This window comes from Muscardinus avellanarius, assembly GCF_963383645.1.
Source record: "Muscardinus avellanarius genome assembly, chromosome: 16".
NCBI classification, from domain to species: domain Eukaryota; kingdom Metazoa; phylum Chordata; class Mammalia; order Rodentia; family Gliridae; genus Muscardinus; species Muscardinus avellanarius.
In genome coordinates this window covers 44785125-44799326 of record NC_137802.1, presented here as the reverse complement: position 1 = coordinate 44799326, position 14202 = coordinate 44785125, and the positions used below count along the sequence as shown (strand labels likewise).

The following is a 14202-nucleotide window of genomic DNA, read 5'->3' as shown; positions in this document are numbered from 1 at the left end:
AGGTGAGGCGGGGCGAGGGCTGGAGTCTGCGCATGCTTGTGCGCGCGTGGGAAGCACAGACCCACCACGACCCACTCTCGGTAGGGTGGAGGTGAGCGAGGGAAACAGCTCCACGCAACTACTGTCCAGCGACAACTGAACCCTAAGCCACTGAGGTAGAGAGTGGGGATTGGAGGGGTTCGCAGGATGAGTTGGTGAAGCCCAGTCCGTGCTGGCATCCCTGCCAGACACCCGAGGTTCCCGCAGGTTGCTTGGCAGAGGGTCCTTGCTCTGCTCAGCAGCTGCTTTTGGAGATCTAGGCTCTGAGGTCTGGCGCGACCTACCTGGGCTACATGCTCAAGCAGGAAGACCCTGTGTGGTGGAGTCCACACCCGTCAAAGAATCTTTAGACACAAGGGATGAAGCTTGGGAGCGTCAACGTGAGGTCGGGGTTTGTGGGTTAGGGTTAGAGGTCAGGGTGAAGTCTCAGAGGGGGCCTGGGAGCAGGACCCTTAAGCCCAAGAGGTTGGCCAAAGCCACGCCCAGGCCGTGCCTACCGCCGCTTTTCCTAGGCGCCGCCTTTCCCCCCTAGACCGGCCCCTCCAGTCAAAGCCCCACCTCCGGGACCTCCGGCGCCGCCCCTCCCCTTTCTCAGTCCCACTTTCAGGTTCAACTACAAGGTGGGAGATTAACCAGGTGTAGACCCGGGATTTAGCTCTGAGACCCTGGTCTCATCCCCCTTCCCCCCAGTGCATCTCTTTTGCTCCGGTAGGGTCTAGAGCTGAGCTCCGCCCTCTGGCTGTGGTCCAATTCGGGGGTCCTAAACAAAGGATGCCCGAGGCCTGTGGCGTTATCCCTGAACGACCCCACACCAAATACTGATTCCTCGGGGCTCCCTCCAGGGGAGTCCCAAAGTCCTCAGCGGCCAATCGGAAAGTGGGTTCGGTCTGGACAATGGTCTGATTGGCTCCAGCCTTTGGGAGCGGACCCAGGGGCAAGGGGAGGGGAGAGGGGCGGTCCTGGGATTTGGGGTGGAAACCGAATTCCAGCTGTGGTTCTCTCCCCCCTCGCGCCCCCTCCCGCACTGCCACGGCAGCCGGCCAATGGGCGTGCGGCTCGGGGCCGGCAGCGCGCGGGGATTGGCTGGGAGCTTGGCTGGGGAGAGGCGGGGCCGAGGCTTGAAGTTGGAGTGAGAGATCCAGCTGTGGTGTGCGCCGGGCTCCTCGCCGCCGCTTTCGCTAGCTCGCTCCGCGGTTCGGCCGGAGGAGGAGGCAGTGGCGCCGGCGACAGCTACGGCAACGGCAGCCACCGCGGCGGCTGCTGCGGCGGCAGCATCTCTGCCTCCACCCCCGCCCGGGACGGCCCCCCACGGTCTCCCCGCCCCTCCCGGACTGTGAGCCCGCCGCGGGCGGAGGAAGGAGCCGCCCCCCACCCGCTCCAAACCCACCCCCAAAGAGATCCTCTTCCCCTCCCCCCCCCCCGCCGCCGCTGGCGCGGAGCCGGGACGATGCTGACCCCTTAGATCCTGCTCCAGCTGCGCCGCGAGAAGAGGGGCGCCCCTCTCCGGACCCCCCCCTTGCTCTCCATCGGGTGCCCCCTATTATCCCCCCCTCGTCTCCGGGCCACTTTGCCGAAGGTAGCGCCGATTCTGGCGACCGGAGCCTGGGCGCAAAGCGAAGAAGCCGGAACAAAGTGAGGGGGAGCCGGCCGGCTGGCCCGGGGGGCCTGGGGGCCCAGAGGAAGCGGAGCTCTCTCCAAGCGGGGCTTCCCTGCGACCCGGCGCCCCGCGGGCAGCATGCCCCTGCGGGCAGGGGGAGCTGGGCTGAACTGGCCCTCCTGGGGGCTCAGCCTGCGCCCTAGAGCCTCCCAGATGCGCCCCCGCCGGGGTCCCCCGGTTGCGTGAGGACATCTCCTCTGAGGGGCGCCGCTCGCCCCTCTCCGGACCCCCGGGGCCCCGGCTGGCCAGAGGATGGACGAGGAAGAGGATGGAGCGGGCACTGAGGAGTCGGGACAGCCCCAGAGCTTCATGCAGCTCAACGACCTGTCGGGGGCCGGGGGCCAGCCGGGGCCGGGGTCGGCGGAAAAGGACCCGGGCAGTGCGGACTCCGAGGCGGAGGGGCTGCCATACCCAGCGCTGGCCCCGGTGGTTTTCTTCTACTTGAGCCAGGACAGCCGCCCGCGGAGCTGGTGTCTCCGCACGGTCTGTAACCCATATCCTTTGGGGCACAACAGGCCAGGCTAGGGGGTCCGCAGGGGGGCGGGCCGCGCTGCCGGAGGGGACCAGACGCCAGGTGAGTGGCAAAAGTGGTACTGGAGGGTGGGTAGTTGACAGAAGGGGCTACTTAAAAGGGGAGGGGGCGTCAGAGTGGGATCGGAGACTCGAGCAGGTCTGGTGGATACCCCAGGCGAGCCCCACCTCCATACACACACCTTCTCGGGGTGAGGGGGGGGGAATCCAAGTCAGGAAACGAGAGATGTGCCCCGCTGGCTCACAGCTGGATACTCTCCAGATGTGGGCAGAGGAGGGTCGTCATCCTCCAGATGTGGGAAGCTACAAGAGCCTGGGCGCTTTACTCCGCCTGCCGCGGGTTAGCGAGCTGGGCTTGGTTTCCGAGTTTGGGGGCTGGGGTGGGGAGGAAGCTGCGGGGACGGAGGAGGGGAGACCGCAATCTCCTGGGCTTTCCTTTGCCCCCGCCCCAAAGTTTGCGGCGGATTCTAGGGCCCAGTCCCCCCACCTGGACCTTGAGGCTGAGGTTTTTACTGACCCAGAGGGAGATGGGGGGGGGACCAGGTCCTATCCCCCCAGCCCCCTCGCCCCGCGGCAAAAGGAGATTCCGGCGGCGGCTGATGTCAAGGGTGCCGAATGAGAACAAGATGTGGTGGTGGGGGGGAGCCGTCTGCCCCCAGATCTGGACTGCAGCCCCTTTCAGCTGGAGTCCAATGCCGGGGGTGCCTCCCTCTACCCCAATTCTTCATTTGATGCAGAGTGGAGACTTTTGTGCTGGATTTTTTTTTTTTTCTTCCTCTTCTTCTTGTAGAGGGAAAGACTGGCAAGAGCTTTGGCAACTGGGGGATGGGATTGAGCTGGCCCAAGTGACCCCTCCCCTTTCACACACTGAGTGCCAGGGCTGATGGCAGAGCAGGTAGGCAAGACCACAGCCCTGTGAAAGTACTGGGGAATGGTCAGGCTGTCAGTGTGCTGGCTGAGAAAGACTTGATCCACCACCCCAGTGTCTGCTCTGTGGATGGGTTTGGAGGATACATGCTCCACATTCCAGGTAGATGGTTTTAGGACTGCGCCCGAGCCTCTGCCAAGTCTGGAGTGACTGGGGAGACCCCAGTCCTCTCCCCCATGGCACAAAGCACTGCTTGACTAATGCCCAGCTCCAGGCTCCTGGGAAAGGTGGGGGTTGGCTGTGCTGCTATCCCAGGTCATGACAGCCTTTTCTGGGCTCCTTCCTGCCAGCGCAGAGGTTTATTTTGGAATTCAAAATGGGAGACCTCGGGTCCCCCTTGTAGCCTCTGAAAACCCAGGTGAGACTCTGCTCTGGGGAAGAGGGGGGGTGGGAAGCTTGGTCCCGCCCTCACTCTCTGCAGCTCTGCTGCCTCTAGTGCGCAAAGCAGAATGTGAGCTTGGGTCCCCCCACCCCCCTGCTCTACACCGTGGGTCTTTGAGAGGCTCCCCTCAACACATCCTCTCCTCAGCTTCTACCTCTTCTTCCTTTCTGAGCTGCAGAAAGAAACTGGGGGCCTCAGAGAATGGTGGTCCTGCGGAATAGGCACATACTAGGCTTCGAGACCCCACTTCCCGGGCCCCTTTCTCTGTGGCAGAGATGAAAATGGGAAAAGGATGTTGCTGAGAAAGGTGGGCTCTGGGCATCCCTCCTCTCTGTCCTTAACTGCCCAACTGCTCCATGAGTATAAAAACCCACTAGCCCCTAACTGTTTCTCAGGGGTCCTGGGGAACCAGAGAGCTTCTCTTCCCTCTGACCCCTCCCTCCTCTATAAACAGTCCTCCTGGCTAGCATCTCTTCTCACCTGCCCTATCTCCAGGTGCAGTGGAGGGTCTGGAGGAAGATGCTTTCCTGGAAGGGAGCAAACAGCAAGGGCTGGAATGAGGGAAGAGAGATGGGAGCCTAGGGCTCATCTTGAGGGGGGAGCAGACATACTCTGGGGGGTATAGTCTGGAGCGTGGGGTACTCACCTCACTAGGTCTGGACTAGTGGCTGAGCCTGGGCCAGCTGAGAATGGGTTGAGAACAATTTCCTGGCAAGGGGGCTGCCTGTATTTCACTCCCCGCTGCTCCATCCTACCCAAGTGCCAAGGGAAAGTTGTGTTTTCAGTGCCAGAGGGGCTCTGCACTGATCTCAGGCCCTGGCCTTCCCCTTTCTCTCTCTCTTTGTATCTATTCCTTGGCTCCAGGAAGTTCCCCATGGACCTCTGGGCCTGCGAGACATAAGGATCCCCCCCCACACACACACACACACAATCACCACCAACTCACTGAAGCTAGTTAGCCATTTCTGGGCACATTTTTCTTGGCCCCTTTCTCTCTCAGCCTCTTAAGAGACCAGGTTTCCTAGAGAGGAGATCTGGATGCAGGTCGGACATGGTGTGTGAGTGGCGGTGTGTATTGGGGGGATGGAGAAGAGGGGCTCAGAAGTACATGTTTTGGTTTGGGTGAGAGCAGGGATACTGGCTCAGTCAACTCAGAGCCAGAAAAGCTCCCGCCTCTCAGGTTCTAGGGGAGTGCTGGCCTTTCCAGCGTTGTTTCTTCAAGTGTGCGGGCGTGCATTTCCCCTCCCGGGAAGATCCTCAGCATTCCCTCCTCGGCTGTTGTGTCACATCTGGAAGTTTGTGTAGGAGTTTCTCCAAGCTCGGAGCCCAGCACAGCTTTTTCTCATTTGGAAATCACAGGCTGGCATTTGGGATGCCGGGAGAGGGGGAGCGGGAGGGGGGCCAGAGGGGGAGAGGGGAGCCTGCCAGGAGTGGGGGGAGGAGAAGGGGGAGGCCCGGACGGCAGGAGCCCTAATGGCTTCCAGAAGTGAGTGTGTGACTGTGCGTCACCGTGTGTGTGTCTGAGCGTGCGCCTCTAGAAGGGAGGGAGCCCCAGGAATTTCTGGAGTCTTCTTTACCATTGTCCCAGTGCCCCAGGTCTGCCTGTTCCTCTTACCTAGGGAGAATTCTCCATTTGGTCCTCAGAGGAAGTGGGGTGTGGGGAGGTTGCTCTTGTCTCATCAATTCCTTTTTCTCATTTCCAAACCCCAGACTTGGGGAAAAGGGGCGAGGACTTGAGTGGGATTGGGGGGACCGAGCATACTTGGCATGCTTTTCTGTTCCCAGCCCACCTTCTCTTTGGGTCACACACACTCCTCCCTACCTACTCTGCTCCACCGCACTGCTTGGGGGACTCCCTTCACCCCTGGTGCCAGTTGGAGCTATTCCTGGGGTTGCCCCCACCACACTGCCCCCCCCACTCTGGGCCTGCTCCCGCCCCAGCTTTCACCCCGCCCTGCCTGCCTGTCTCAGCCAGGATGGCGACAGACACACTGCTCACACACACGCAGACATGCGCGTGCACAAACATGCGCGTGCACACACACAGAGTCACAGACGCTTGAATCAGATTTCTGGCCTATTTCTCCTCCCAAAGATTCCAGCGGCCGTCTCTCTTGTGTCTCTGTGTCTCATGTCTCTGTCTCTGGGTGGGGCTGGCTGCCTTTCTGCCGGCTTTAGTTTTTGGTTCAGCTGGAAACCTTTCTCCCACACACCCACACGCTGGAGCTGGGGGCTCAGAAAGAAACACACATTCAGGAGGGGGCTCAGCTGGGGAAATCCCCCTTTCCGCCTCCCTGGAGCAAGCGGGGCCCCTGCATACTCATACACCCTAGGAGAACAGAATCCAGAGCATACTGGCTTCTGCGGGATGAGAGGCAAGGACCTGCCCCATCCACCTCCTCAGCTCTTACTACATGGCCAGGATTCCTGGGTCCAGGCCCATTTCCTCCTCAGCGTTCCTCAGTCTCAGATTTCCAGACTCCTAGGAGGGAATGAGGCAGTCGGAGGGCCTGCTTCCCTCTCAATTCGTGCCCAGAGCCCCATGCCCCTGGAGGCACCCCAGCCTGCCTTCCTCACCCGTACAGCTGCCAGGCTAGGCAAGGGCTCTCTAGATAAAGCCCCACAGAGAGGACTCATTTGTGGAGATAACATGCTCTACTTCTTTCTCCCAGGAGGGAGGAGGAGGAGGGATGGAAGTGGGGTGCATCTCCTGCCATTTCCTGTCTCTCTGCCTTTGATGGTGGGTTGTGGGGAGAAAAAAAATCCTCCCCCCTCCTGCCCCCACCCTTTGGGATCCACTCCAGCCTGGACAGTCACCATAGCAACAGTAGACATGTGACTGCACAGGTCTCTCATAGTCACTATGGTAACCAGTGTCCCCTGTTCCCTTGGTTACCATGGGGATGCGTCACATGGTTCCCCCCCCAACCTGATAACCTGTGGGTCTCCCAGCTTCCCCTTCCCTGCATGAGGACAAGACAGCAGCCTGGGTACAGGGAGATCATGTGTGAGGGGGTCTCTTTAATTACCATGGCAACAAATCCACACCACCTGGTGACACATCCTCCTGTTGTTATGGCAACGGAACATCACACAGTGACATACTGCCATGTTCCCAAGGAAACGAGTGCCATCCTGAGAAGGGTGAAAGACCTCCCCCCATTAATTATCCCTCTGTTCAGATCGTCCCCAGTTGGCATGTGCTTTGATCTCTTCCCTGTCCATTTATGCTCACCTACAGTGCAGGGGAGAGGAAGTGGGCAGGCAGGATGTCCCTGGGAGTAGGCCCAGTTGCCAAGCGGGCCTTCAAGAAAGGGCTTCGATGGTTAGGAGCTGCATGCGGGGTTATTTGAAAGCAGGTTCTGGCTATAGGAAGCCCCAGTCTGAGCCTGTATAAGGAGGGGACGGAAGGAGAGGCAGCTCCTCTGTGGGGTCAGCTCAGCCCCTCCTCATAGTTACAATCAGCTCATCACTATTGAGGGAAACGGGGCAGGAAAGCATGAATGAGGAGACACATCTGGCTTTAGGCAGGCAGATGCATTGTTCATTAGATCATTCATTCATTCTTTCTTTCTTCCCAAACATCGATCCTCTGCTAAATGCCAGGCACTACACTAAACTCTGCAGGGGTGACATTAAGATGTAGCAGAGAGACCCTGTCTGCCAAAAGCCCACAGCTCAGCAAGAGAGAAAGTCAAGTGCATGGATTACTTAATATGGTGGGATCACTGTTATTAGTGGGGTCCAAGCAGATGTCCCGAGGAGCCCTTTTTCCCAAGAGAACTACCCTTTCTTTCTCATGTAGACACATTTGCTCTTAGGAGCCCCCTCCCAGACTCCCCTTTCCCTGCAGAGGAAAGGGAAAAACAGACAAGTTCTTGAGGGTAATTGTGCCCTTTCCTTTCCAAGTGATGGCTCTCTCCCTGTCCCCCTTTTTCCAGAGTGAACCCTGGCTGACTCCTATTCTGGGGCAAGATCCATTGGGCTCTGGCTCCACTTGGGAACACAGCTCGGTGGAAACAGCACTCTTAAAGTTCCCCCTCCCATCTACTTACCCCCAAACCCAGAACTGATTTTGTTTTTGGGTATTTATTTTTAAGCTCTCATTCTTGTAAGGGAGTAGATTTAGGGATATTGCTATGTCTTGGAACCAGAGACATGCGGTAGCTGGGATGTCCTTCTGAGGAGAAAGAACCTGAGTGGTGGTGGGGGGATAGGAGGACTGCAAGGGGTTGAGGGAGTCCTCGGCCTCTGGAGTGAGGGGTTGAGGGAGTCCTCGGTCTCTGGAGTGGGGGTGTGTTCTGAGATTCAGGACAAAGATGGGATGCAACTAAGGCCAACTGGGAGAAAGGTCCTTGGATCCCTGGACGTTCCTGCTGTTCTCTTCACCCCTGTTCAGAGCCTTAGCATTGATAAGTGAGGTTAAGACAGGATGGCACCATGTGCTCTGGGTCTGAGTCTGGCTTGGTGGGGCGGCAATAGGAGCTGCCAGGACCCCCTCCTACCTCCATTTCCTAGGCAGTTTCCTCCCCCGCCTTCTACTGTTTGTAGCCTTTTTGTTCTTCCCTGTCCCCCTCACGTTTCCCATGCTTCATTACTTTTCTGTGAGTCTGGGGCCTGGGACCTGCTAAGGCTCAGAGGCCATCTTGTACATTCTCCTACTGATGGGCTGGAGGTGAGTTCCTCATAGAATCCATTCCATGGAAAGACACATGGTGTAGAACGGCCCCCAACCATTGCTCTGGTTTAGGCTAGAAGGCACAGGAGGCGTGAAGGCCACATAACCATGTGTGCAGAGCCCCAAGGGTCTCTGCCTAGCACAGCGTGAAGTGGGGCCTCAATATCGCAACGCATGAGTGTCTCTAGAGGCTGTCTGAGGGCTTTGAGCCTTGGGCTCTGGGGCTGTGGCAAAGGAGCTGCAGCTGTGGTCACTCTCATCTGACTGGCACCAGGGTAGCCATGGCAGCCCCTTCCCTGCCTGCCACAGCTATGGTGGCATGCAGAGGACCGAGTCATCAGTGGGGAGCTTGCAGACCTCAGCCCCTTCCTGGCTTCTTAAATGACATTGGTACGTGACTTCGGTTCCCTGGGCCTCAGTTTCCTTGAGCTCTGGGGAATAAAATGATCTAGCGTGGACGCTTCATGGGGCTGTTGCGAGCATCAACTATGGCATTGTGTGAAAGTGCTTGGTAAACTGTAAGGCAGCCATAATCCGACTGGAGGTTTGTGTAACACATTCACATACATTATCTCACTTGCTCCTCACATCTACCCTGTGAGGTGCAGAGAATAGGATCGGATTCAGCAGCAAACTCATGGTGTCTGGCATTTCCAACAGCACGATCAATTCTATTCCCTAAATGGCTTGTGCAAATAGTCAGGGTATTTATGGCTTTTCCTACTTTACAGATGAGGAAGCTGGGTCCAGAGAGGTGAGATGACCAAGGTGAGCCAGGGCAACCACACCTGGCTGCATCTCGGATGAGGTTGGGAGGTCCGTGTGACTGCAGGGTGTGGGGGACACCTGGCCGGCTGTTTCCTTGACACCTGATACCTGGTTCGAGCGCATCAGCATGTTGGTCATTCTTCTCAACTGCGTGACCCTGGGCATGTTCCGGCCATGCGAGGACATCGCCTGTGACTCCCAGCGCTGCCGGATCCTGCAGGTGAGTGTGTTCTGTGGTGGAAAGGGTGGGGTGGCGACTTCTGATCTTAACACCCATGACTCCTTCTCTGCTCAAGGTCCTGACTCAACTGGTGAGGGCTGGGTGGGGGTGGGCGTATCCTCCTGCCCGCTTCTCAGTTTCAGTGGCCTCTCGTCCCCACATCAGGCCTTTGATGACTTCATCTTTGCCTTCTTCGCTGTGGAAATGGTGGTGAAGATGGTGGCCTTGGGCATCTTCGGGAAGAAGTGCTATCTGGGAGACACTTGGAACCGGCTTGACTTTTTCATTGTCATCGCAGGGTGAGGGCCTGGGCTGGGGGTGGGAGAGCAGCAGGCCAGATCAGCACCTTCCCCAGGGGCCCTGGCTCCCACCCCAGCCCAGTGGAAGCTCGTATCCTCCCCCCGCTCATCTACTCAGGAGCCAAGCCTGTCCTGGCTGCAGTACTCCAGCCTGTACTCCACAGTCCTCCTCCCGGCTCTGCCTTCTTCTCTGAGGGAGTTCTGTCCTTGCCCGGGGGTGGCCCTACCTCCCAGACAGAAAGTTAATCTTCAGGGTCCCTTGGTGGAGGAGAGGGAGGCATGCCAGGTTGCCCTGCTGCCCTCACAACCGTAGCCCTCAGCAACCTCTTTTGACACTGTGGTGGCCTCAGACTCAAAGGGCCTCCCTCTGGGCCCCTTCCCGCAGGATGCTGGAGTATTCACTGGACCTGCAGAACGTCAGCTTCTCAGCTGTCAGGACAGTCCGTGTGCTGCGACCGCTCAGGGCCATTAACCGGGTGCCCAGTGAGTGACCCCCTCAGCCCTCAGCCCTGGCCCCTAGGGGGAATGTGACGAGCTCAGGCCCCGCCCCTAACTGACCACCCCAGGCCACTGTAGAGAAGGGCTCAGCATGGAGCTGGGATCACTGGGATAAAACAGAGCCCCAGCCCTGGCTGTGGTCCTGGTCAGAGTTACCTGGGAAGACCCTCCCCCGCTTCATTGTAGCCTGGCGTTGGGTCAGAATCTCAGAAACATCTCAGATGACTCTTCCCAGGGTAAAAAGGGTGGTGGGGACAGGTGGGCGGGCGGCAGGAGTCAGTGTGAAGCGCGGATGGCCTTTCTGCAGAACAGCCTCTCGCACAGCGTGGTCCTTGCTGATGAGACCATGCTGGCCTCTGAACGTGACTTCTTTCACCACAAGGCCGCTGCGTGCCTCAGCCTCCCGGCTGTGGCTGCGTCCCCTTCCCCCATCCCACCCCCTTCCAGCTCAATGCAGTAACTGCCGGGACCATTATCTAAATTAAACCGCATTGGTTTCTGGAGCCAGCAAAGGTTTGGCAGCTCTGGTTCCCCCGATGCCCTGCCCCCCCCCCACCTTTGCTCAGGCCCCCTTTGCAACTCCCCAACCTACACAGGCTGCAGATGGTCCTCGAGTGGGGGTTGGGGAGTGTGTTTCTGGGGCTCTGTGCCCAACTGTGTGCCTGATGTAGCAGCAGCAGGCCCCTTTGCTGTGTGTGTGTGTGTGTGTGTGTGTGTGTGTGTGTGTGTGTGTGTGAGAGAGAGAGAGAGAGAGAGAGAGAGAGAGAGAGAGAGAGAGAGAGAGAGAGAAAGAGAAAGAGCGGTGCCTCTGGGAGAGCAGAGATGCTACTGTCCTGGGGTGGGCATGACGGGTATGTAGGTGTTAATGGGAGCTCCAGAAGAGGGGCATGCCTGCCTCCTCTCCCACCCCAGGTGCTGGCTGGCAGATTGATAGACCTCTAACCACTGGTGTAATTCCCTTAATGCAAACCCTGAGGAATTGATCTCAGTGGGAGCACAGAGGAGCGGAGGGGGATGGGAGGGGGAGGAGAAGAAGGACTGAGCCAGGGGAAGAGAAGACTGGGTGGGTGGGGCGGGATGGGATGACTGCAGTCACCAAGAGGTGTAGCTGCTGCTCTTAGAAGGTTTGTCCTACAGGGGCCAGAGCCATAATGGGCCCTTTGGGGGTCAGAACCAGCAACTAGAAATCTGCCTGCTTGACAAGGGGTTAGTGGCTTGGGGGCTGGGTCAGGTCCTTTGGGCTGCTGGGTCCTACAAGAGTGAGGCAGGGAGAAGGGTTCCTAACAAAGCTTTTGCTCTGGGGGTGGGTACAGTGGCTTTCCACGTGCTTGGGGTTGTTAGCTGATGGACTCCTGAGAAGACAGTGCTGTGTCTCTTCTGGTCCAATTTGAGGATCTGGGCCAAGCAGGGAACAGACTTGGATGGGGAGGCGGGAACCCTGGTGAGGCACAGGGCGTGTCTGCCCTGCTGGGGAGGTGGTCCTCACAGGGAGACTGGCTCCTGCCTGTTCACCTCCCCCCAGAGTTCTCTGCCTCAGTTCCCCAGTGACCCCAGCGGTGATGACTTAGAAAGGTCGGGTGACTGTGTCTCCTACGAGAAGAAGGTGGGAGGTGTGTCTGTGCCTGTGTGTTGGGAGCAGGATTTGGAAGCACAAAAGCCTAAATTTAAGCGCCAGCGCCTACATTTAGCAGCTCTGATACTGAGCAAGCCACGTCACTTCTGTGAGCCTCAGACTTCTCATCTGTAAATTGGGGGTGATAATCATCTACCCTGTGGTGAGGCCGGGAGAGTGAGATGGTACTCAGAGCGTGAGAGCCTCTGACTCGTTGGTGGTGGCGCCGGGCGCAGGTTGATGTAGACTGGGGGCTACAGGGCTGCCTCGGCCTCAGACTCCCCGGTGGGTCCCCTCTGGGAGTACTGCCAGGCCCTTGGCAGCTAGCCTAGCTCGGCCAGTCTGGCATCCCCAGCGTGGCTTCTGCCCCCACAGGCATGCGAATCCTTGTCACGTTGCTGCTGGACACCTTGCCCATGCTGGGCAACGTCCTGCTGCTCTGCTTCTTCGTCTTCTTCATCTTTGGCATCGTTGGCGTGCAGCTGTGGGCCGGGCTGCTTCGTAACCGGTGCTTCCTCCCGGAGAATTTCAGCCTGTGAGTGGCAGATGGGGTAGGAGGGCGACCTGGGAGCGGCCGGCCATGGGGCTGGGACGTCCTTCAGTTCCTGGCTTCCTGTTGCCATTGACATATTTGTGCTCATATCTGGGACACATCTGATTCTGAAACTTGGCTACACGTAGGGATCACGTGGCAGGTTTTCAAAGTGCTTGATGTCTAGATGCCCCTTCCAGAGTCATGGTTGCCCTGATCGGGTGTTCAGCTTGGCTACAAGGATTTCACAAACTCCTCTAAGCTCTCACCCTCCTGGTGCTCCCATCCACAAATCCCCGCTCCTGCCCAGTCCCTTCTCCCACTCTCACACCTGGCCCATTCAGCTGCATGCTTGGATACACCTACCCCAGCCCTCCCTCTCTGGGCCCCTCCATGGAGAACCTGGCTCCCAGCCTCATCTCCGTCACCTTCCCCACCTGCAGCCCCCTGAGTGTGGACCTGGAGCGCTACTACCAGACAGAGAATGAGGACGAGAGCCCCTTCATCTGCTCCCAGCCCCGTGAGAATGGCATGCGGTCTTGCAGGAGCGTGCCCACGCTGCGTGGAGAGGGTGGCGGCGGCCCACCCTGCGGTCTGGACTACGAGGCCTACAACAGCTCCAGCAACACCACGTGTGTCAACTGGAACCAGTACTACACCAACTGCTCCGCGGGCGAACACAACCCCTTCAAGGGCGCCATCAACTTCGACAACATCGGCTATGCCTGGATTGCCATCTTCCAGGTGGGGCACGGGAGAGGGGCACCTGGGTCACAGCAGCCTGGGAGTGATCATTCTTGGGGATGGGGCCGGCGTCCTGGCTTCTGGAGGAGGTTTCAGTGAACCCGGAGCCAGTCTGTCCCTCTTGACTTCCCAGGTCATCACCCTGGAGGGCTGGGTCGACATCATGTACTTTGTGATGGATGCTCATTCCTTCTACAACTTCATCTATTTTATCCTCCTCATCATCGTGAGTGACTCCTCTGGCCCCTGCGGGGATGGTGGGTCTGGGGGCCACAGGGCAGGGGATAATCCAAAGAGGGGAAGATTTGGCTTGCTGAGTCCCATAGAGAGGGCATCTTCAAGTCCCATAGAGAGGGCATCTGTCCTGTGTTGAGAAGGACACCAGGTGAGAGGTCAGGAGGAGCCCAAGGTCAAGGCCCGACTCTAAGGCAGGCATGGTGGTCCACATCTGTAATCCTAGTGCTTGGGAGGCTGAGACAGGATGATTGCAGGTTTGAGATCAACTTAGCAAGACCCTGTTTAAAAATTAAAAATAAAAAGGCAGGAGGTATAGCTTAGAGAATGCCCCTGGGTTCAATCTCCAGTATTCCCCCAACCCCCCCCCCCCAAAAGACCTGACTCTACCACTTACTATTATTTTGGCCTTGGGCAAATCATCACCCACAGTGTCCCCAACCTCACCCTGGGCCTCTGATTCTTCATTCAAGGACATGGTTCTCACCCAGGCATACCACCTTCCCTGAGGACATCTGGAAATAGCGAAGGGTGGTTCTGTTTTTTAGGAGGACTAAGGGAGCACTGTTGGCATTTCTTTGGGAGGAGGGGAAAGATGCTAAACATCCTGAAATGTTTGCAAACAGAATTGTTCCACTCCAAATTCCAATTGGTGTTGAGAAATGCTACTTGGTCTCCCGTTCCTTCCAGCTCAGAGATTCCAACACGGTTTGAAAGCAGAAGCCAGGCAAAATGAGCAATGTGTAATAGTTCTAATCACTACCATTCATAGTTAATAATTTCATTGCTATCACTACCATCTGATATTTGTTGATTACTTACCATGGCCAGCCCCTGCTCTCAGCACCATGTGCTGGGCGTTTAATCCTCACCACAATCTTACTGTCTACATTTTACAGATAAGGAAGCTGGCATTTTTTTCATTTATCTGACCTTACTTTGTGCTTTGCCTAAATTGTGGATTAATCTTGGTGGGTGGGGCCCCACTGCTGATGTGTTTCCTGACCTCTCCTGCCTGCTGGATCTTCAGAGGCTCCTGTGAGGTGGTTAGTGCTGGGATAGGGGTCTCAGATTCCTAAG

General features: G+C 57.7%; 1 protein-coding gene across 30 annotated transcripts in view; it reads left to right on the top strand.

Annotated features, from left to right (window-relative positions):
- Positions 1-1948: 1948 nt before the first annotated feature.
- CACNA1G (calcium voltage-gated channel subunit alpha1 G) overlaps positions 1949-14202 on the top strand; it is a gene marked incomplete at both ends in the record, with an annotated part of 65512 nt that continues 53258 nt past the window's right edge. For all 30 annotated transcript variants that reach the window (XM_080713509.1, XM_080713513.1, XM_080713510.1 and 27 more), the window contains 7 exons: positions 1949-2183; positions 9085-9203; positions 9369-9502; positions 9888-9985; positions 11988-12147; positions 12588-12888; positions 13022-13114. In XM_080713509.1, the coding sequence (XP_080569635.1) occupies positions 1949-2183; positions 9085-9203; positions 9369-9502; positions 9888-9985; positions 11988-12147; positions 12588-12888; positions 13022-13114 (1140 nt within the window). The remainder of the gene's footprint in view (positions 2184-9084; positions 9204-9368; positions 9503-9887; positions 9986-11987; positions 12148-12587; positions 12889-13021; positions 13115-14202) is intronic.